The sequence below is a fragment of the Bombina bombina genome, chromosome 2 (genome assembly GCF_027579735.1).
Source record: "Bombina bombina isolate aBomBom1 chromosome 2, aBomBom1.pri, whole genome shotgun sequence".
Lineage (NCBI taxonomy): Eukaryota > Metazoa > Chordata > Amphibia > Anura > Bombinatoridae > Bombina > Bombina bombina.
In genome coordinates, this window is record NC_069500.1 from 464,125,837 (window position 1) to 464,151,490 (window position 25,654).

Below are 25,654 nucleotides of genomic sequence, written 5' to 3' on the forward strand. Positions count from 1 at the left end.
ATCCGGCGATGTCTTCATCCAAGCGGCAAAGAAGAAGTCTTCCATCCTGGCGATGTCTTCTTCCAAGCAGCAAAGAAGAGGTCCTCCATCGGGGCGAAGTTTCTTCTTTCTTCAGCCCTTCTACACGGAACATCCAGCTGGCCCGACGACTGAACGACGAATGAAGTTTCCTTTAAATGACGTCATCCAAGATGGCGTCCCTCAAATTCCGATTGGCTGATAGGATTCTATCAGCCAATTGGAATTAAGTTAAGAAAATCTGATTGGCTGATTCAATCAGCCAATCAGATTCAAGTTCAATCCGATTGGCTGATCCAATCAGCCAATCAGATTGAGCTCACATTCTATTGGCTGATCGGAACAGCCAATAGAATGCGGACGCCATCTTGGATGACGTCATTTAAAGGAAACTTCATTCGTCGTTCAGTCGTCAGGCCAGCTGGATGTTCCGCGTCGGAGGGCTGAAGAAAGAAGATTGAAGATGCCGCTTGGAGGAAAACTTCACCCCGATGGAGGACCTCTTCTTTGCCGCTTGGATGAAGACATCGCCGAGATGGAAGACTTCTTCTTTGCTGCTTGGATGAAGACATCGCCGGATGGAAGACTTCTTCTTTGCTGCTTGGATGAAGACATCGCCCGGATTGGATGAAGAGTTCGGCCCGGCTGGGTGAAGATGACTCAAGGTAGAGAGATCTTCTGGGGCTTAGTGTTATGCTTTTTTAAGGGGGTTTGGGTGGGTTTAGAGTAGGGTTATGTGGGTGGTGGGTTGTAATGTTGGGGGGTGGTATTGTGTTTTTTTTTACAGGCAAAAGAGCTGTTTACTTTGGGGCATGCCCCGCAAAAGGCCCTTTTAAGGGCTGGTAATAGAGCTGTTAACTTTAGTAATTTAGAATAGGGTAGGGAATTTTTTTTTATTTTGGGGGGCTTTATTATTTTATTAGGGGGCTTAGAATAGGTGCAATTAGCTTAAAATTCTTGTAATCTTTTTTTATTTTTTGTAATTTAGTGTTTGTTTGTTTTTTTAATTTAGTTTAGTGTATTTAATTGTATTTTAGTTTAGAGATTTGTAGTTTATTTAATTTATTGATAGTGCAGGTAAATTAGTAATTATTTTAACTAGGTAGCTATTAAATAGTTATTAACTATTTAATAGCTATTGTACCTAGTTAAAATAAATACCAAGTTACCTGTAAAATAAATATAAACCCTAAAATAGCTACAATGTAATTATTAATTATATTGTAGCTATCTTAGGGTTTATTTTATAGGTAAGTATTTAGATTTAAATAGGAATATTTTAATTAATAATATTAATATTAATTAGATTTATTTTAATAAGAATTTAGTTAGGGGTGTTAGAGTTAGATAGGGTTATTATACTTAATATATATATAATATAATAACTATATTAACTTTATTAACCCTAATATAATTAGGGTTAATATAGTTAATATATATAATATAATAACTATATTAACTATATTAACTCTAATATAATTAGGGTTAATATAGTTAATATATATAATATAATAACTATATTAACTATATTAACCCTAATATAATTAGGGTTAATATAGTTAATATAGGTTGCAGCGGTGTAGGGGGATTAGATTAGGGGTTAATATATTTAATATAGGTTGCAGCAGTGTAGGGGGATTAGAATAGGGTTTAATATATTTAATATAGGTTGCGGCAGTGTAGGGGGATTAGATTAGGGGTTAATACATTTATTATAGGTGGCAGCAGTGTAGGGGGATTTAGATTATAGGCAAAAGAGCTGTTTACTTTGTGACAATGCCCCGCCAAAAGCCCTTTTAAGGGCTGGTAAAAGAGCTGATTACTTTGGGGCAAAGCCCAGCAAAAAGCCTTTTTAAGGGCTGGCAATAGAGATGTTTACTTTGGGGTAATGCCACACAAAAAGCCATTTTCAGGGCTATTTGTAGGGTTAGACTTAGGTTTAGTGGTAGGGATAGTTTAGTATTTTAGGGGTTAATTAATTTAATATAGGTGGCGGCGGTATAGTGGGATTAGATTAGGGGTTAATTAATTTAATATAGGTGGCGGCGGTATAGGGGGATAAGATTAGGGGTTAATAAATGTAATATAGGTGGCGGTGGTGTAGGGGGATTTAGATTAAGGGTTAATTTTATTTAATATAGCTGGCGGCGGGGTAGGGGGATTTAAATTAGGGGTTAATAATTTTAATATAGCTGGCGGCGGGGTAGGGGGATTAGATTAGTGGTTAATAATTTTAATATAGCTGGCGGCAGGGTAGGAGCTCACATTAGGGGGTAGTTAATGTAGGTGGTGGCGGTGTAAGGGGCTCACATTAGGGGGTAGGTAATGTAGATGGCGGCAGGGTAGGAGCTCACATTAGGGGGTAGTTAATGTAGATGGTGGCGGGATAGGAGCTCACATTAGGGGGTAGGTAATGTAGGTGGCGGTGGTGTAAGGGGCTCACATTAGGGGGTAGTTAATGTAGGTGGCGGCAGGGTCTGGGTGCGGCGGATTAGGGGTTAATAACTTTATTAGGTGCGGGGAGGTCCGGGAGCGGCGGTTTAGGGGTTAATACATTTTTTATTATTAGGAGAGTGAGGGGGGAGAGCGGATAGAGGGTTAGACGTGTCGGGCTATGTTTGGGAATCGTGTTAGACAGTACGGGAGATTTAATAACTTAGTCAGGTTTTGTAGGCGCCGGCAGTTTCTAAAGTGCCGTAAGTCACTAGCGACTCCAGAAATTTGTACTTACACAGATTTCTGGACATCGCTGGTTTATCCGACTTACGGCACTTTAGCATCTGACGGCGCCGTATATGTGATAGTTCGAGTTGCGAGCTGAAACTACGGGCGGCGGGGGTTCCCTCCCTTGCGCCGCAAACTATGATCTATATCGGATCGCGCCCAGCAATGTTTGCCTATCTCTATTAGATACATGATTATAACTATATGGATACACATCCTTTAGATATCAGTGCTCATTATACTTAATGCCTGAAGCAAGAATACTTTGATGTGCCTTGTCTTTTGCAATGTTTTTTTTTTTTAGATCTCATGTACTTTCTGTGGTAAAATGTTTTGTCAGTCCTAAGCAGCATATTCACTATATGAACTTTAATTGATTGTTTTCTTATTTTGCATGCCATGCTCTCATATTACGTTTGATTGATATTCATTTTATCAATTAGTTTGATTGAAAAAATAAAGAGATAACCTTTAATCTTAATTGATGATGAGCAAATTACACTGATCAACTACACTTTTTTTATATTTATTATCAAGCTCTTGATATAAATTTGCTTTGCTGCACTAAAATTGTTTGTCGCTACTTTTTTTTAAATGATTTTGTTGTAAAGAAACTGTTCCTTGATCTTCATGATGCCTGTCTTAACAAAGAATTTTGCACAAAGTGATGACACAATATATAACTTTAGTAGATTAATTAGCAGCATAAGAAACTCAGGAGACTTATTAACTGTGCTCTGTGGTGTGATAATGCAGCATAGGTCTAAATGGGGAATGTGCATAAAGTAATGTCAACCTTTGTTTCTTAATAAAAAGCAAGGATCACTCCTGCTTAGTTTCACTAAAATTTGTTTGATACCATAGCAATCACACACTCACAAACATATACACTGTGCAGCCACTTTATTAGGTAAAGCCCTGTTGTGCACAAACATGGTTAGTTCCACTATGTTGCACGTCACGTGGCCACAGTTGTGGTGCAGTAGAACAACCTTCCTACTATCAGTTAAGCATACAAACTACCGCGAGAGTGAGGAAGAGCAGTGATATAATGGACTTTAAACATGGCATGATAGTAGGTGCAAGACATGCTGTATCGAGAATGATGCCATGAACAAAAAGACATCAAGTCAGTGGCAGTCCAGTGGAAGAAAAATGTTCTTTAATGAGAGAGGTCAGAGGATGATGGCTAGACTTTCTCCAGCAAACAGACAGTCCACAATTTTGCGTATCAAATCAGAATTCAACCTTGATGAGGAGAAAAACATATCGCAATGCACAACTAGGCGCACCTTGTCGTGGATAGGCTACAACAGCTGGTGGCCACATTGGGTGCCGTTGTTATCAGAGAAGAACACGCCTTTTGAAAAAAGGTCTGACAAGTCGAAGTTTCTAGTGCGTGATGTTTATGGCAGGCTCCGAATTTTGTGAAAACAGCATGAATTCATGGACCCATCATGTCTGATGAAAACTCTGCATGGTGGTGGGGGCGGTGTTACGTTGTGGGGAATGTTTTCCTGGCACACGTTGGGTCTATTGATACCCCTAGATTCACGTAAATATTGTTGCTGACCAAGTGCATACATTCATGTTGAAAAGTTTATCCTCCTGCACATGGTTACTTCCAGCAGGATAATGTGTCAATGCACAAAGCCCACATAACTATGTGATGGTTCCTGGAACATGACAATTAATTTTCTTTGCTGCAGTGGCCACTCAGTCCCCGGATCTCAATCCTATTGAACATCTTTGGGATGATCTGGAAAGGGCTATTCACTGCATGCCTACACCTCCTTTAAATCTCCAGGAGTTGCATGACACACTCATGTCTGAATGGTACACAATACTGCCACAATGTTTTCAGCATCTTGTTGAATCCATGTCTAGATGAATTAAGGCTGTTTTGAAAGCTAAAGGAGGCTTAACATGCTACTAGATAGCTGTACCTAATAAAGAGGCCGAACAATGTATATGTATGTGTTTGAGTATGTCTGAGTCATATACTATAATCAACTATAATCAATTATACATTACAACCTCTTACTATCCAAGTAATTCATCAAAATCTACTATCGTAAACACACCTTCTAGTCTCCTATCCTGCCTTAAATGCTAACACTGCACCCCCCCCATAAAGCCACTTCACTCATATCACTGCTATATATTCTTATATCATAGTCAGTTAATAATCAGCCCAAATTTAGGTATAGGTAGGACCCTCAATTCTTACTCATCTGCTTGACATTAGAAACAATTACATTTTAGTTGATAACTGGAATATTCCACCTAAAAAAGCAAAATGTATGCTTACCTGATAAATTCATTTTGTTCATGATGATGAAAGTCCACGAGAAAACATGTGGGATTATACTGCAGTCCACTAAGAGAAGGCAAAAACACTCCAACATACAAAGTTTTAATCCCTCCCATTTTGTCAAAATCCTCCAATCTGAAGGTCCAACCCATACATGAGTTTGAAAGAAGAGGCTTGAAGAACCCTGGAAACCAGATTAAGAATCCAAGGAGGAGTAACTGGTTGAATTACCATCTTAATTCTAATCAAGGCTTGTACAAAAGTCTGAACATCAAGTGACCTTTTTTGTGGCACAGAATAGAGAAGGCTGAACTCTGACCCTGAAGAGAGTTGACTGATAATTCCTTTCTTCAGACCGTCTTGAAGGAACTCCAGAACTCTAGCAATTCAAAAAGAATTTCAACTATACTCTTTTTAGTACATCAGGGAAAAAAGATTTTCCATTCCTTGTGACAGCAGAAAAGGTCACCAGTGGAATCCTTCAAGTTTCCTGTCCATGGGGGTCCTTAAAAGAGGTAATATCCTCTAATGGAATAGTAGTCTGCCTACCAAGGGTAGAATTGGCCTAGTCTGCTTTAGGGACTATATCCCAAACTTGCAACATGGAAGGCAGTAGTGGGAACATGGTCTGGAACATGGCAGATGGAATAACAGGCACTACTGACTTGTTCCATTCTTTAGGTACCAGTTCAGCAGGTACTAGGAAAGTAGAGTGCTAGAGTAAATAATTTATCAATCTTTCAAGTGGCTGGCTTGTAAGGAGAGGGATAATTCTCCACCTCCAAACTCTTAACACTTCCCACAAAAAGGCATGGATATGTTCAAGCCTGAAAATGAAGGACACATTTCCTCCCCACAGCATCAGCAGGGAGGGTCCTGAGACTCTGAATACCCATAGTCAGAAGAAAAATCGACTGACTCCAATGCACCCTTCTTTGGAGCAGGCACTCTGGACAGAACACTTGTTAGAGAAAATCCTGGTAAGGCAAGGGTCTGTATGGGATACCTTTCTTCCATGTGCAAGCATCTGTGTTTTTATCTGGATTTAGAAGTCATGACAGCCATCAACTTGTATATAGCACAGTGTAACAAATAGTAAACCGTTTTGCTGGCCGATGTCAAAAGGAGTACTGTTGTTCCAGAATTAATTTAAGCAAGCTATAATCAATAGTTGAGAGGACCAACTCACCACAAACTCTTACTGGGGGACACTGCACGTTAAATACAGTAACTAAGCAGAAGCTAGGGGTAAGAGAGCAATGAGACTAAACTTAGTAGCTAAATTCTCTCTAGTACTTTAAGCACTAGAATGTTACTGGAAATTAATAAATCTAAATGCCAAAGGAAAACATTCCTTTGTAAAAGTTTAGTCTCGCTAAAAACAGTGTATAGGATAAGAAATAGCCTCAGCACAGAATATGTAAAGTTGAGCAGGGATACACACAGAGATATCTTTACAGAGGAGACATAATAATGAAGGACTTACTTGGTCATCAGATCTGCCCTCCAATGCGTCAGCTGCTGGTCTAGAGACCTGATCTGCCCCATTTTGTAGATAAGGTGGTAAGCAGTAAATAAAGGAAGGCTTGAAGCTAATTATGACCAAAAATTGGTTAAGCTTAGTAAGCAAAGTAAGGAGCACAGATATTAGGCCCAATATATAACTAAGTAAACCCCTAAAAGAGAAAAAACACTCAAAACCATATAGAGCCTCATTACATGTGTAATGTGAGCAAGGATCAGCCAAAAAATGTGTAACATATACAGCAAAAAAGGTGTAACCCAACCAAAGTTAAAATGTTAATTTGAAAAACTCTGATTTGTATTACAGCAGTCTTACCACCTCCAAGAGCACAGAAACGGCTTCCAACACCTGCTAGATGGCTACCACACTTCAGATTAGAGGATGAAAAAGAAGCCAAAAGGCACACTAAAAATCAAAATGCTAAGCAATGCAGAAGAGTGGTATACACTATTTTCTGTGGCCAAGGACTTCAGTTTAGCCCAGGTGAAGTGAGAGGGGCAGCGTTAGCGTCTCTGGTGTTTCTGGAAAGTGCTAATGTCGGTTGCTCTATTCTAAAAGAGACAGGAGGCTAAAAAGTGAGTAAAGTGTTATAGTACCATGAAGGTCTAATGTACTTATCTGTCAGCACCTTTATCTACTGGCTTACCTCAGCTGCAAGTCATTATGCTCAGGTAGTCAGAAGATGGGCCTATCCAAAGCAGTGCAAACACAGTGTTGATGACCTCACATGAGCAGAACACTGTAGATTAGGGTATTGGCAGATAAAAATAAGCAGTGGATTCTCTCCTAATACTGTAAAAACATGTATATGTGAAAAGACACAAAGATAGGAAAGTATCTACTGCTTATTTTTCTCTAGGGCTCATATGGTCAAGCCCATTACACTCTCGCTATTGCTGTTTTAATTAGTGACTTGGACTGACACTTTGCAGTGATTTGTTATACTTTGGGCAGAACGATAATTTTGCACAGGGAATATGGATAACAGGGTGGAAACAATCGTAGGACCTGCTTCTAGTGTGAACTTTTATTCCTTGCGGAATGCAAGTGAGAGACATGAATGTACAGTGCTAGCTGAAAACTTCTTTACAATAGACAGAACCCAGCAAAAATTGACCACTCTCTTTGAGGAGATGGAATATCTCATGAACAATGTGAATAAATATAAGTGGGACATTTGGACTATGGAGAATTATTTAAAGCTTAAACTTATACCTAGGGGATTAGGAATAAATAAATACCCCATGTTCTCCACGGAGGACAGGGCCTTTATTTGTGAATGGAACGAGACCCTCTCAGAGTATTCCTGGAACCTGATGCGTCTTCTTATTATATATAAAAACAAACAGGTTTGGGGGCGTGTCCAAGCAGCGGCTCGGTGCAGTCGCACTTTTTCGAGCTCTGGGAGAGTTGCATAGAATCCGCCGATTTTTTGCTTATAAACCACAACTTTCTACTAATACTTTACCATAGGATTATCTCTACAATAGTTTACACCTGATAAGAGGCTGTTTTCATGACCCTGGAGTAGAAAACGGACATAAAAGACCTGGTGCGGCGGCTACAATACAGGTAGCATTTCCCACCCTAGGAAGTGCCAAGGGTTACTTGCTGGACTTGGTCAATCTGAACACAGTTGTGTCCGGAGTTTCAGAATAAAAACTACCATTTGACTGAGTAGGTACATTACTCTAGGTGGCATGTTCAGGCAGTGTGTACCGTTATACAGCTTAACTACAGCAATGCAGGCCAAAGTACCCCCTGATAACTGGGACTATTGCTGGGCTAAAGTGGAAGCTTTGTTTCAGGTCCTAATAAATAAGGCACCATCGGAGAAGTATATTCAACAGCTAATGGAGCGGACCGCATCAGCATCTAAGACCAATTCAGTTACATTGGAGCAGCTTTTGGATGAGGGGTCTGAGCCCATATTACAGGCAAGGGCGGGCAAGCTATTATTGGAACAGGACGCAGATACAACCTCCCAGCAACCAAGTAATATGGTGGCTTTGTTGCTGCCAAACTTACCGGCTCAGCATAAAGCAGCGCAGAGTATTTGGGGGCCTATCTCCCAGGTCAATCTCCTACGCACGGAACAGATATCCTTGATTGGGAGATCAATATGGCGTCTGGCACCTTGCCGATCAGAAAGGAAGAGAAGACGCTGGGCACAGGTTTAGCATATGGCAGCAACGGTAAACTAAAATTAACTCCCAGCCCGCGTCTGAGACGCCCGGAGCATACATCAATGAAGCGGAGACTGAGTGAGAACTTTATAGAAATAACTGGTACACTTTCTGCAGCCTGTCCGAAGGACAATATAACTACTGCCCGAAGGGATGAAGCCCTCTATTTGCAGCAACATACCAGAGGCGCTTTGAACACTGGTATATCACCCTATATAACGACCCTGCATATACCCACTAGCTTAGTGTTTGGAACTGTCTGGCAAACAAATGCAAGCGGGGGTTAATACTTTAGTAAAGACCATCTACATCTAGACACTTAGCTAAAAAGTAATTTTGCAGTAAAGTTTAATGTTGCTCGTTTGTGGCTCTCAGTTCTTCTTCATGTCGGGGTTGCTTGTGATTACTGTCTATAAAGCTTTAGCACTATACCACGGTAGCTATAAATTAAACCAGTTTATTTACATGTATTGAAAAAGTTACCCTGCAGCACTGTTTATTGCTGTTTGTTTGTGCAACTGTTATAAATTTATTTTATGCGACTAACGGTTATTCATGTCTGCTATGGCCAGATAGGGATGAGGATGGGGTCATGGGTGAGCACTGATCATTAAGCTTTCGCGCTATAACGCTGTAGGCATAATTTACCCCTATGGCGCATATATATTTCACACATGCAGGTTTGCCTTCCTCGCGGCTGACGGCCGCAGCGGCGGGGATCGAGGTAACACATAGACTATACTTCAAAGACGCCATACATAATTATCAAATATAGAAGTTACCTCACGCATAATCTCTGACAAAAACACCTATAATATTATATTATAGCAAATATGTAGTAAGGCTTTCTGATGTGAATACATATAGAACACAGGGTCCCGTCACAGTAGTTAATCCTACCTCTATTGGCCCATGTATTTTCCACTACAATTATTAACTCTTATAATGTTAATGTAAGGGTCTGAAAGTGTTGATGTACGATTTATTCCTCTTGAGTATATTTAACTAATCTACCCCGGCTTTGAAGATCCACTTTTACTGTCAGAAGAGCTAGCACATGACCCCTGCCTACGAATATAATCTCTCACCGGTCCACCTATACATTATAATCCCACAATCTGGACGGGGCAGATGTCAGTTTTCAGATGCCTCGAATGTGTATAATTGTTTTATTTGATCTACTCTGTTTATGTTTGCTGATTGGAACTCTGTGGACAGTAATGACGATTTGACCTTTTCCAGTTACATACATCTCCACCATACCTAAAGCTGTTATCATGTCTTATTTTTCCAGTTTATGGAGATGTAGTTTTTCTTTGTTTTTCCCTTTATACTTATTAAATTAGCCTAAGTTTTATCTCCTTTTACATAACCCCTAGCATGGAACAGTATGCTAACTATAGGTCCAAAAGTGACCGGTAATATATGAGGGGATAAAATATGAGGACTGAATATTCTATTTCCCTAGCATAAGAAATGTAATTCATTTAATGACTGTTTTGACTATGTTTTATTATGTAATTTGCATATACTGTAATGTCCTGAGTTTCCTGAATGACAATGACCTGGGATTGAGTTTTACCTTTGAATTAAGCTATACTAACATCAGTTATCTTGATGTTACACTCTTGGGAATCATTGGTGAAAAAATACGTACTACAGTATATAGGAAGCCCATTTCGGGCAATACGCTGTTACACACCAAGAGTTGCCATCCCAAGAGTGTTTTCAAGGGTATTCTCAAGGAACAGTTCATTCGGTTGCCAATTTAGCTCATTGGTCACGGGAGAAGTGTTTCTGAAAAATATGTGTCTCAACTGCAGGTCAACATATACAATATATCTTGCCTCATGTGCGGCCTGCAACAAACAATATGTGGGCCTAACTACTAGGGAGGTCAGGTCCCGCATTAGGGAGCACCTTTCTAGCATCAGGGTAGGAACAGCAAGTACACCCCTGGTCCAGCATTTTGGTGACATTCATGGAAAAAGTGCAGACACGTTCCGTTGGACATGCATTGAAAGGGTACTGAGACCGCCAAGAGGTGGCGACAGGGACAAACTGTTAGCCAAGCGTGAGATCTTTTGGATCTTCACATTAAAAACAAGACATCCATCAGGTCTGAACTCTATGTACGACCTGATTAACTACTGGGAGTGAGGGCTTGTGGTCGGTGATGCAAGCTCACTCTCTCCTCTGCAGTAGGGATCAGTCCATGTGACTTATTTGTACCAAAAATTATCTTTCAGATTAGTCAGTATGCCAGGCTCAGCGCTACCCAGTAGTGGGAGAACTGGTGTTATGTGAAGGGCTTTATATGATTGTTTTAACACATTCAATGAAGGTTTAAACATTAAGAGTTACATTATATACCTATAGGGTTAAATTGATTATACTCTTGATAAGCATTTGTTAATACCTCAATGACCAATTATCGCGACAGGCTTTCCAAAGAGTGAGTGTTTAAGAATATTTGTCTTCAGATTTGCACGCCTGTTATTATCAACATTTGGTTCATTGAAAGGTATTGAATGAATAGGGATTAACAAGCCTGGAGAGTGTAGATATAAGGGTACACTACATTATTGGGGCTCATCTGATAACTAGTAATTATTAATCATTACAGAATAACCAAGAAATATAATGAACATTAGGCAGCACTTGCAGATGTGTACATGTCATACAGGGGGAAAATACCCTTTTTTGAGGATCCACTCACCTCTAGCCTTATTCCATATAAAGAGCTTAGTGCCATGAGTATTTATTACATACATGAATATTGGTCTACTTGTTGCTATAATATGAAGGATTACTATACTTCAAGAGAGAGCTCTTGACACTAGCCAGTACTAACATACAGTATAGGTTTAGATTCTTATGGCAAATGAAATGATGTGAAGACTAATAATAATAATAAATATAAAAAATCTTTTTTTGGGGGGGAGGTGAGACCAAGATCCACTATCCCCATTTCTACTATGTGTTTACTTTGATGCCAGGGGTGAATAGTTAGCAACCTTTTACTTCACACTAGAAGAGTTATTCCACGATTAGACATATAGCCACGTAAGGGTTAGGAAGCAGTGAATATTTTAATTATGCTTTGACTCATTGCCCTATAGGAGTTATTCATTCTATTTTTAAAGGCAGGGTTTTTCCTGCGCAAACTAGTAGCTTTGATAACGGCAACAAGCCGAAACATGTCAGCTTACGAGCTGACTCCTATTAGGGGAATACCACCCTTTTTCCTGTTGTTGTTTATAACAATTTTATTGGAGGAACAAATAAAGAATTTTTGTTTTAACATATTACTGGTGTTCCGTTAACCCTTTTTTGCCTTTTTTGGCAGATAAAACTACATTTTCCCTGGGAGGCCTGTGACATCTCCACACTGGGAGAAGACTATTTACTTCCTGTCATAGGCACTCCGAAGACGAAATTGGGTCTCAGATCAGTTAGAGAACCCCAATCAATGACATGTAGATCAGAACTTCAGAAATCCCCTCACTCCATCATGGAGGCAAAACATTGACTGTGGGATTTTGGGAAAGTGGTAGGGATTAAAGCAATTTTTTGCCTCCTCCTAGTGGACTTCTGGAATCTTGCCATCTTATGAAATAAATATACCACATTCTATTATTAAACTCATAGGGATTATACTTTTCTAATAATTACATTTTATTATTAAGATAGATATGGAAATCTATTAGATTCAGTCGGCACTATATGTCAGTATCTCTCAAGCTTTTTGTAATAAGTGCCCCCCTACCAGCAAAAGCACCCCCCACACACACTGCATTATGTAAATATTATTAGGTTAAATAAAATATGAGGCAAAAGTGTACACCCAAGAATGTAAAATTGGTATCAGATATATCTTAATGTTTTCAGGAAATGTTTTACTGCTGCAAATACAACAAATCTTTGCATATATTTGAACAAGGCAGCAGCTTGTAGAGAAAATGTACATAAGACACATGCTTCTTTAACCCATTCGCTACCAAGAATTTCAGAAAAGAACTCGTACAAGATACCAGAGATTTTTTTAAGGATTTTTGCTATCACTTCAATTAAACAGAAATAAAACCTTGTTTTTTATTTATTTACCTGTCAGAACTATATATTTTAAGTAGCCAACCCAAGGTATTGATCTAGGTCCATTTTGGTATATTTCATGCCACCGTTTCACCGCCATATAAAAAAAAATTATGTTTTTTCAAACTTTGGGGTTCTCACTGAAAGTTTTTGCATACCACTTGTGCAATCATGACACAAATGATTGTAAAAGCTACTCTGGGATCCCCTTTGTTCAGAAAAAAAGCAGACATACAAGGCCTTGCCATTGGTTTTTGGTAAATAGAATGCTGCTAATTGCAGCTGTGCACCACAGCTTGTAAGGTTAATTTTAGCTGTACTGTAGAGATTACCCTCCCACCTGGCACCTCCCAGCCCCTGATCCCTCCCAACAGCTATCTCCCCCCCCCCCCCACACACACACACATCAATTTTTTGTATTTATTTGATTTTTTTTCTTTAGTGTAGTGGTCCCCACACTTTCCCCCTCGGCGATCATTAGTTAGGGCACCCCACCCCACATTTTTTTCTGTAGTGTGTCTCCTCATCCCTCCTTCTGCCTTAATTTTTTTTCCCTGAAGTGCAGGACCCATCCCATTCCATTCCCCCTCCGCTGCTGGGCCGCCCACCCACCTCCCTCTTTCCCTCCCACACCTCCTGCCGGCACCAACAGATGATCATTACAGATAGTGAAACATATAGTGTCACAGTCTGTAAAAATCTGTCATCTTCCTTCATATGGATCATGCTCCATTTACATATACAGACAAATGCTAGCAGCTCAGGAGGAGCAGCTCTCAGCTGTCACTTGAAGGTATGATGAGCTTTGTTCCGCATGACATATATATATATATAATGTATATATACTTCATATTGGGTCAAGGGGTTAATAGTATATCACTTACATTAGAAAACAAACATATGATCAGGAAAGTAATATTCATGTTGCCACATTCCTGCATCAAACTTTATCACTTACACAGCTTATTGGCTATTTTTATTGGGGCATACTTGTGTACAGAACATATTACCTGGCACATTTTAAAATGGCTTTTTTCTTTTGATATTTCACTGTGGCCCTATATCTTGTCTATTTGACACTTTTTCAGAGTGCAATACACTTTACCTGGCACTTTCTCTGTGATAAAGTGCTCCTTATATGCAGTCCTCAGTTTGTCACTGACGGACCCGATTCTACGGATTTCCCTACCGGAGAATAGGTTTGTCAGCCACAGTGAGGGAGCAGCTGACCAGACCAGGCAGGTAAATGCATTCAGGCCTGTTAGGTGTGCTTGATAGGAGATCTGACAAACACTCATTTCTGTGATATAACCAATGTTTAAATTAGCTGCATCAGGGCAAACATAATGAAAAGGCAAGTACTGGAGTACCCTTTCCAATGCTTCAGGTACACCCAAGGGTATTTGTTTACAGGTCGAGAAACAAAGCTATATATAAATGTATGTTTATTCTGTATAGTTGTTCCTGAGAACCGCAACGTGGAATTTTTATTGTAAATACGCTAGTTCTCTACCTGCTCACAAAGTGTTCCAATGAGTCCTTCCAAATCTTGTTTTTCATGAAGCACCATTTGCTTTTCTTCATACTCCTGCTCCAACTGCATTTCAAACTGACGAAGCTTAAAAAAAAAAAAAAGAACATTTTGAAGAGTTTATAAAAGAAAGTTATCAGTAACTTTCATTTCAATTGTTAACCTCAAAATACATGCGCCTAGATTACGAGTTTTGAGTTATGAGCTGTGCGGTGCTAACGAGCACTTTATTCTCATCGCTCACTTACCTGCAGCGATGGTATTACAGGTTTTTACAAACCCGGCGTTAAAAGGCAAGAAGTGAGCGTAGACCAAAATTGTGTTCCATACCGCACTTTAATACCAGCGCTGCTTAAGTCAGCGGTGAGCTGGTCGTATGTGCTCGTGCACGATTTCCCTATAGACATCAATGGGGAGAGCCGGCTGAAAAAAAGTCTAACACCTGCCAAAAAGCAGCGTAAAACTCGTTGTAGTGTAAAACTCATAACTACTGACTTTAAAATGTGTTAGGAATCTTGACTGGGTAGGGTGTACCGCTCACTTTTTGGCCTCCCAGGACAGACTCGTAATACCGGCGCTATAGAAAAAAGAGTTTACGAACTTTACGTAAGTCGGTTTGCGGTAAGGCCAAAGAAGTGTGCGGTGCCCCTATACCTGCAAGACTCGTAATAGCAGCGGGCATAAAAAGCAGTGTTAGGACTAGGGATGGGCGAATGTGTAAATTTGCGAATTTCGAATGTAGAACGAATGTTATTACCGAAATCCGAATTCTAAATCCAAATGTCGATAAGAATGAATATTCTTAAAAATTCGAAAATCGAATGTTATTTCAGTTTTCGAATATCACTTTCGAATTCGAATGTTTATAATTATATCGAATGTCCACATTCGAAATTTTGAATTTAACATTCTATTTAACAAATACTATTCAGAAGTTCAATAGTTCATGTGGTAGGGGGGGAATCTAGTAAATTGATACATAATAGATACAAATATATAATTTCGAATGTTTCCATATAGAATATTGCATAATTCGAATATTACATTTAAAGAAAGCATTAGAAATACTATTACAATCTAAATTCGAATTTTTCGAATTCGAATATTGCATAATTCAAATATTACATTTAAAGAAAAAGCATTAGAAATACTATTACAATCTAAATTCGAATTTTTCGAAAATAATATTTTCGAATGTAATCTTAAAATTTGAAACCGAACATTCGAAAATCGAATGTTAGAATGTTATGTAAACATTCGAAATTCGATTCGAACAAACAAATGTGTTAAAATTTGTGCCCTTTTTTCGAATGTTGGCGAAACATTCGCCCATCCCTAGTTAGGACCTGTTAACGCTGCTTTTTTACCTTAACGCACAACTCGTAATCTAGCCGATGATATGCTAATATACAGATACAGTATAAAAAGTATAGATGAAGTGTTAATTATATTCAGTTTATATCTCAGCCATGTTCCTATTTTGCTGTTCTCTTATTCAAAATGTGAAAAAATTGTAAACACTACTCAATAGAACGTTACTATATATAATTAATAGCAAGTAAAACAAACATATATGTAGCCCATTTTGTAAAGTTTGTACAGTTACATCAACCATGATAGCCTTAATCCTGTACTCAAACATAAGGCGATATGCTTAGGCTGCCAGAAAGGACTTTCCAAAGTAGCTCTAATAAACAGGTTGTTAAAAATAACATCACACTATTACAATCTAGTGCCTTGGTTTTGTATTTTTATAGCATTACAGTATAAATATTCCATCTATTGTCCTTATTGCATACAAACAAGAGACCTCTTTTACAGCGTATCTGATATATAATCTTTCATATTCACTCATATATCTTAATTAGATGTATTATAAGAACAATGCCCAGATTTATTTTAGTGTGTGATGGCTTTATTCGGACAGTGTATAATATATCACTGTGCATTACCCACTGAACTGATTGCATATAAAGGTCTATCTACTGCTGAAGGACGAGCTGTATCTGAAGCTCTACAATTGATTCATTTGTTGAATTCCAACACAAAATCCGTCACTGTCCAAATGCAGATGCAACTAGAGCACATTACTCTTTCAAAGCAGTCTACAGGGGCTTCAATGTATTAAAAATAAAATCAATGATTCTGTTATCACAGAATATTTTTAACATTGAAATCAAGACAGAATGACTTTCAGCAGCTCATTTTTTGAGAAATTAGATAGATGTACAGACAAGATTACAGACAGACATAAAGATAAATAAATAGATAATAAATAGATAATAGATAGATAGATGTAGGCATAGACAAACACACATACACACACACAGCACACAAGCTGCTTCACATTTGCATACGGTTAATTAATGACCAGCATCAAATAACCCCTCTGGCCAATTATATCTATTTGCACAAGCAAGAAACAGATGGCTTGGCATTATAGCTATCATTTTTTTCTTCAGCTATTTTTGTATTTATATTGCGTGGGTCCAAACTTTCTCATGATATAAAGGTTTACTGAATAATTAACCCCAGAGTGATAATTACTGTTCAATGCATCAATGTAAAGCATTACTGACCCCTACAGTTTACAGTGTGTTCTTTGTCCCAAGTGATAAGAAATACATCCAATTTTATTGAGATTAAAGTATCATTAATGATCTATATTAACCATTTAGAAAAGTGCAGGTACCTGTGGCAATGTAGATTCTCTGACTTTGTTTCTCAATTTTTTTTGTGGCATTATTAAATACATTTAAATTAACAAAACTCATTATATGAAAGTATTATGCAAAATATATTACTCTAACCCAGGGAACTGTTCTGATTTTACAACTAAAAATTACAAGCTTTTCTTTAAAAATGTGTAAGACCTATAAATATTTATCTAATTTTAATTTCACAAAGAGAACATAGTTTGCATATAGATAAGGAAGCATTACAGAAACATGTATTGAAAGGATAACAGAACATTTCATTTATTTTAATGGAATCATATGACTCTTGTATTATTGTGCCTGAACAACACATTTCTTTGCAGCCACTTAAATGATGAGAAATTGGAATATATGTCTGGACCTCTGGAAACAGGAAAATGCATTGAATAACAAAATCATTATTACTTAGAGAATAATTGAAAAATCCATTCTAACCCTTCATGCTATGTAAGAAAATATCTTTGGATTAAATCGAATTATTTTTCACCTTCATTCACAATTATACAGTCTATTTTTCAGTTCCCTAATTTCGTTGACTTTACAAGGTCTAATAATAACCGTTATCATCAGTAGTGGTCATATTAGTCACCAACATACCCGTCTTTGACACGACTGACGAATATCCTCCAGTTCCTCTTCTTTATCCTCCAGTTCTTTCAGGTGCATCTGCTTCATTCGCTCAATTTCCATTTCAAAACGGAGGCGCATCTATGACATGGAAACATAAGTATAATATCAAGGAATAAGCATAACAATAACTCATTCAAATGAAACTTAAATATTAAGGGCTAGATTATAAATGGAGCGCTAACAGTTAGGTATGAAAAAGGGGTCTATCAGGGGTGTTTACACACGTTGGGTTTTTCACTCGTATTACAAGTTAAAAGTAAATGCAATTGCTTGAGCGCAATTACAGCTAACGCACACCAGGTTAGCGCAACCTCAAAAATACATTACAAGGTACAGTTACACTCATAATAACACCATGTAATAAAAATTATTCAAAGAAAATTACACAAAAAAGTTATAAGTGCTCAAAGATATGAGGTCTCAGGTGTTAGAAAAAAAAAGGCAGGCAAACGGATTTAACATTGAGATGCATAAATATACATTTCTAAAGATGGATATCTATGTGTAATATATATATACACGTATATATAAATATATATGTATATGTGTGTACATATGTATTTATGTATTTATATGTGTATATATTTATTTAAAGACATACTGTATACACACATATAAACACAATTGTATACATATATAGACATATATATATAAGTGCATTGGCGCCCTTTGCAATATTCAATTTACTATAAATATTTCAAATTCCAATGTTCTGCACATAGCAGAATATGTTCTATGTATTTTTAAATAGATATTCATATATATATATATATATATATATATATACCTGTATATATCTATACCTATATATAATCACACTGTCTGAGGAAGGGTTTAACGACCCAGAGATGTCTCAGGAGTATATTAATAAATATTTTTGCTTATCACAAATCTAGTGAGTGCCGCTTCCCATTTGACTTGTCTTTTGGGGATATTTAAAGGATTATATTACTTAAACATGACACCCTGGTCGCTGACCTTTACGTGACAGTGCCTTTTTTCTATTGAATATATATATATATATATATATATATATATATATATATATATATATATATATATAGAATACTAGTAGGGAAGGAGGGCACTCACAGGACTTCATACATAAGGTAATCTTTTATTGTAGTTCTAACAAAAGTGCATTGTCGACGTTTCGGCCTTTTCTTAGGCCTTCTTCAAGACAAATTTCATAATCTAAAAATATGAACAGAAAGAATATGATAAAATACATTACAAAAATGTAATATCCAAGTATACACCGAATCGTGACCCTCCACCAAGAAGGACCAAAATAGCCCAAGTGAAACTTAAAAATGCTTCAATTGAAACAAAGAAGTCATGACATTCACCTGCCAGGGGAGACGTGAACAGAAGATAAAAGAAAAATGAAACAGACAAAAGAAAGAAAAGAAAACCAAAAACGAATCAAAGTGTAACAAAAAGAATAAGATTGTAGCCAAAAGAAAGAAAAAGGACCACATATGGAATTACCATAATCCACTTGGTACATAAGCATCCCATATTAGTAATGTACTATAAAATACCAATTGGCTAGCATATATCATTGTGCACTGACGTAGGGGTTAACAGCCTTAGCAATAGTTCAATTAATAGACTAAATAATTTAGGGACAGCATGCAACAAACTCAAACTATTACAACTCACCCCACGTTAATCCTATATCTATGCTCATATACAAAGTATAATCAAGACAATCGAAAATTACCATAGTGGGCGCCATCCACGGACCACCTACTCCGTTATCACATCTCTATTAGGAAAAGTAGTCACAGCGGTGTACACCATACCAACAAAGATCCGTCATACAGTGACGGCAATAGTCTAAATAGCAACCACTAACCGCTGAGTAACAGACCCCAAGGCAGCCTTATAGTTATCCCCGCAACATCCACAGCAGCTCAAATCATAATCAAACCCAAACACATATCAGTACATTAATTAATCATAGTGGTTAACCTACACGCACGCTGCCGCAATGAGTCTATACAATTAGGAAACCCCAACCTGAGTCATGTGGATACACATATTATCATAGCCGTAAACCGCGGCGAATCCGTGGACCACTCACCCATAAACATAGGTTCGTGTAGCAACCATCACAGTAAGCGTATGAAGTTAAAGAAACACCTCATGGGCCATAGCCCTTCTTACCTGAACTCGTGCGGAACACAGCGTCCGCGTTATACTCCTAGAACGACAGAGTCATTAGTGAAAAAACAGCCGCGATATGAGCCCTTAAAAAGGGGCGAGCCCGCCCCCCGCAGAGACCAATCAAATCACGCGCCGCTGATACACCTCAGCTGGTCGCGTAACAGAGCCAAATGCATAGTAAACTTCTCTGCGCGTGCAACAGGTGGCTAACCCTGTTCAATTCATAACCACTGGTGCCGGTCCCCTAACCCTGATCTAAAAGGAAGCAGTGTCAAATATAAATAAGTATCAAACCTCAGTGCGCAATTAATGTTGCAAGATCATGTACCGGCTGTTATAGTCAGAGGGGCCCGGTATCAGTCATATCGAGGGTACCCAAATACCAATACAGTGATGGAACCCAAGGCTGCGTGTGAGTCCTAATTAAAATAACCACAGTAACAGTGTAGGCAAAATACTGAACATACAGCCGCCACGAATGTGGCATATCCCATCAGACATTAAACCTTACAGTACAAAGACACACTAAGGGACCCCTAGATCACGAAACCGGAGGTCAGACAGCTATGACTTCTTAGTCATATCATAAGGGGAGTTGCGTGGTGGAAAGAAACACCAACCAATCGCAGACATCCATACCCGGAAGTGGGGTTAAACCCCCTAACTAGTGATCAGAGTGATCTAAAGGACTAACCTAATATGAGGCTAAACATAGAGTCATAACATGTCTATGTCGTACACCTATCCGTCAAGGGGTCACAAAATCAATCAACTGGTCCGTCAGAGGTAGTATTGGTGCACCCCAAATGGGGACCTTAGGATAGCAGGAAACCACATAGACCCAATACCCACGTAAAGTGTGTCCAAAGTTGAAAGACATCCAAGAGGAAGACAAGCAATAGATGAACCAGTGCAAAAATGGGGCTAGACCTGTAAAGGCAACGAGATACAGTAAAAGAACAATAAGAAGTTAACAATTCCATTAGATTATCAGAAAAATAAAGCATAGTCAATACTGGCATTTAAGCCATTTGGAGCAAGTGTGTTCAATCTATGGATCCATCTGGCTTCACTCCTAAGGAGTTCAGATTTCCGTTTGAACCCCCCCCCCCCATTTCAAGGGTGCCACCCTATCAATGAGCATAGCCCTAAGGGTAGATACAGCATGTCGTTGCTCCAGGAAATGTCTTGCCACAGGCTGGTCCGAGTGGCCATCTTTTAGGGCTGCTCTAATGGCGCTCTTATGATTGGCGAGTCTCTCCCGAAACGGGGTGATGGTTTTGCCTACATAGAACCGTCCACATGGACAGGATAATAGATAAACCACGAAATCAGATGTGCACGTTAGTCTGTGCCTTATCACAAAGCTCTTATTGGTGGTAGGATAGTGAAATCGTTCCCCAGTGATGAGGGAACTGCAAGTCATGCAACTCCCGCACTTATAACATCCATTTTTAAGTGGTTTTAGCCAAGTTCTTTCTTTCTTCCAAGGGTCAGTTCTCATCAAATGTGACTTGAGGCGTCTTACACTTTTGTGCACCACCCTAGGAGGGGGGTTTTCTTTGAACGGTAGTGATTTATCTCCACTTATGAGCGGCCAGTTCTTATGGATCACCTTCCGCAATGCACTTGTGGCTGGAGTAAACCTGGTCACCAGGTTCAAGGTCGGTTCATCTTTGGTAGGGTCTCTACCCAATCCTCTGGCTACTAGGCAACTTCGTTCCTGCTGCTTCACTTCTTCAAGTGTTTTTTGCACCATCAACGGATTATAACCTCTATTGAGGAATTTTGTTTTCATTTCCTCAAGCTGGTGCAACATCAATTCATGGTCAGAATTATTACGTATAACACGCATCAGTTGGGACTTGACGATTCCCTTCTTGAGTTGAGGTGGGTGGTAACTGGTGAATTGTAGTACAGTACAACTCCAAAAATCCGGACTGCTTGGGGATTTGCCCAGTCCGTATTTTTGGATTTTCTGGATTCTCAGACATCAATGCTAAAATACAGTACCTTGTAAATAATAAAGGAGATGTGTTAATTTTTTTAAATTTTTTTAATGCAGTAACTAATGCAGTAACTAAATAATGAACAGATTGCCTAGAATAGAGTACAGTACTGTACACATGCATATGTACATTCCTTTCTGTTACAGGTATTTCTTCGGTACATGTTTAACTGCTTGTTCACCAAATGCTAACACCTGCTACACCTGGTGATCCGCTTGTGAACTGAGCTTCTGCGATGCAGGATGGCTATTAGCAGATGTTTCCTCTGTTTTAAAAGATAAAAAGAGATGTTTTTTTTAGTAAATACTGCACTGTGTAAGGCGTTTCATTTTTACAGTATTAAAATAAAATACAGTACTGTACCTGCATATGACATGTTTTCTTCTTCCTGCTGTGCAAGGTGATCTGTTTGTGGATTGAGTGTTGTGAGTGTTTGCTGCTGCAGTTGATTGGTAGTTTGGATGGCAGATGCTTCTGTTGTTTTTTGTAAATATCTTCGTATGTCACATTGTCTGCGACTTTGTAATTTCTTTGTGATAAAATTATTTTGCACCATGTGCACTTGCATGACGTCTTGGAGTGTAAAGCTAAAGTTTTGTTCCACAAATTTCACAATGGTTTCCATGCATTTTTCAGCAGTAGCCCAAGATACCTTTTCAGTTTCAAGTCTGTCATCTTCTTCATCAGATTTTTCAGAAGTGTGCTCCTCTGTCTGATCTGGATTTGTGATGCTGTCAATGATTTCTTGATCAGTAAAAGTGGCTGCAATCTCAACATCATCTTCAATGCATATCCACTCTTCTAGGTCCTCTTCATTAAGTTTGCATAGAGGGTTGTCTTTCTGGGCTAATTTGACAGATTGCATGAGTTCATTCACTTCAGATGTTCTCTGCTCTACAAGGAACCCTTCAAGATCTTCATTTTCCTCACACTCTAGCTCTCCATGCATTACATTTGGCCATAACTTTCGCCAAGCTCTTAAAAGAGTTACAGGCTTGACTGTGTTCCATGCAGTTACAAGAGAAAACACTGCATCTTTTATTGTAAAGCTACGTTGAAATTCTATAGAATCAACATCCTTGTTTAACATTTTCATCATAAAGTCATTTTTATAATGGCATTTGAAGTTCCTAATGACTCCTTGGTCCATGGGCTGAATTAGGGATGTAACATTTGGTGGCAAGTAAGATGCAAAAATATTTCCACAATCAGACACTAATTTTGATTCATGGGGGTGAGCCCTACAGTTGTCAAGAAGCAGCAAGCACTTTGTGTTAGCAGGTTTTCCCAAATTTGTTAGGTTCTGGCGGACTGATGGAATAAAATCATTAACAAACCAATCTTGAAAAATGTCTTTGTCCATCCAAGCATTTTTTTGAGCTTTATAAGTCACAGGGAGGTGCAAAACTCCTTTAAATGCCCGTGGGCGCTTATATTTGCCAATCACCAGAAGCTTGATTTTATGCTGTCCAGAAGCATTAGCACAGGTGAGGACAGTAAGTCTTTCTTTATTCATCTTAAAACCTTTAGCATTTCGTTCTTGGTTTCCAGCCAGACTTTTAGTTGGCAGACATTTCCAGAAAACACCTGTTTCATCTGCATTGTAAATTTGATCAGGTGTGAGATCATAGTCAATGACAATTTTTTCAAATGTTGCACTATAATCTGCTGCAGCATGTGTATCAGCTGACTGCCTTTCTCCAACAACATTTAGCTGTCTAATACCATGACGCATTTTAAAATTCCTAAGCCACCCACTGCTAAAGTTACATTCAGAATCAATGTTCATTTGCTCCTTAAAAGATTTTGCTTTGGTGATAAGCATTGGCCCAGAAATTGCCATACCTTCTGATCGTTTAATCAAAAACCATTCATGCAAAACCTTATCAAGATTTTCTAACTTTGGCTTATGTAAACCTTTTCTTTCTGCAATTTTGTTGTAAGGCTCAGATGAAGCTGTAAACTGTAGAATTTTATTTTTGGCATTTTTTATATCATAAATGGTAGACTTTCCAATGTCATATGTTTCCATTAGAACAGAAACACTAACCCCTGATTCAAGTTTTTTGATGATTTCAAGTTTGTCACTCAATTTTAGAGTGTTTCTCCTACGCTTCTGTTTATCCACTTTAGGAGACATTGGTGGTACAGTACTGTATACCGGTACTGTGCAGTGTAAAGATGCTAAATACCTGCACAGGTACCGGTCATGTAGTTGTGGAGCTCAGATTTCACTTTTTGCCGCACCTGCACTGAAATTTGCATGCACTTTGAGAAACCAACACCCGGAAGTTATGATCGCGCCAGAGTCCGGATTCTCGGGTTGTCCGGATTTCCGGGGTCCGGATTTTTGGAGTTGTACTGTAATGTGTTTCTATCTGTGGGCTTGGAATATAAAGTCGTATTCAGTTTGCATTCCCCAGCTCCCTCAGATTTAAAAATGCATAGGTCAAGAAAGTGTATCTTCTCACGGCTAATCTCATGCTTGAACTTGACTGGGATCAGAAAATCATTAAGGGATTCAATCCACATCTCCAGTTCTCCTATTGTTCCACCCCAGATGACTAGCAGGTCATCTATATACCTGCGGTATAGTAATAAGTTTGTGTTTTCGATTGTCTTGATTATACTTTGTATATGAGCATAGATATAGGATTAACGTGGGGTGAGTTGTAATAGTTTAAGTTTGTTGCGTGCTGTCCCTAAATTATTTAGTCTATTAATTGAACTATTGCTAAGGCTGTTAACCCCTACGTCAGTGCACAATGATATATGCTAGCCAATTGGTATTTTATAGTACATTACTAATATGGGATGCTTATGTACCAAGTGGATTATGGTAATTCCATATGTGGTCCTTTTTCTTTCTTTTGGCTACAATCTTATTCTTTGTGTTACACTTTGATTCGTTTTTGGTTTTCTTTTCTTTCTTTTGTCTGTTTCATTTTTCTTTTATCTTCTGTTCACGTCTCCCCTGGCAGGTGAATGTCATGACTTCTTTGTTTCAATTGAAGCATTTTTAAGTTTCACTTGGGCTATTTTGGTCCTTCTTGGTAGAGGGTCACGATTTGGTGTATACTTGGATATTACATGTTTGTAATGTATTTTATCATATTCTTTCTGTTCATATTTTTAGATTATGAAATTTGTCTTGAAGAAGGCCTAAGAAAAGGCCGAAACGTCGACAATGCACTTTTGTTAGAACTACAATAAAAGATTACCTTATGTATGAAGTCCTGTGAGTGCCCTCCTTCCCTACTAGTATTCTATACATATCATTTGAGGATTGCACCCAGGCATTGGAAACATTGATGTGGATGGAGTGCTAGGCCACCGGCTACCACTTATATATATATATATATATATATATATAGGTATAGATATAAATACCATCATATATATCTAGAAATAGTATTAATGAATAAATAGAACATATTCTGCTATGTGAAGAACACTGGAATGTGAAATATTTATATTTTCATGTTGGGTTAGCGCACTTGACAATATGCAATCGGGTTTGCATGTGATGTGAGTAGTGTTATGTGTTAGGTTTTTTCCACTTTTTTGCTCCATTGACTGCAATGGGGAAAAGGTTATCACGCGAGCAATATTGTAAGCTTATATTTTTACGTTTGTCAGGTTTGCGGGAGAGTGAAAACAGTTTACTTTCAACTTGAAATATGAGCACAACCCGATGCGTGCAAAAAGTTTACTTCTAGCACAGTTAACACTC

General features: G+C 38.4%; 1 protein-coding gene across 1 annotated transcript in view; it reads right to left on the bottom strand.

Moving 5' to 3' along the window:
• The window catches only part of MYO18B (myosin XVIIIB), a 1,229,288-nt gene that overhangs the window by 453,503 nt on the left and 750,131 nt on the right, over window positions 1-25,654 (bottom strand). Inside the window, exons 33-34 of the mRNA XM_053702090.1 lie at window positions 17,708-17,818; window positions 14,376-14,480 (exon numbers count right to left, since the gene is read on the bottom strand). Of these exons, the coding sequence (XP_053558065.1) occupies window positions 14,376-14,480; window positions 17,708-17,818 (216 nt within the window). The remainder of the gene's footprint in view (window positions 1-14,375; window positions 14,481-17,707; window positions 17,819-25,654) is intronic.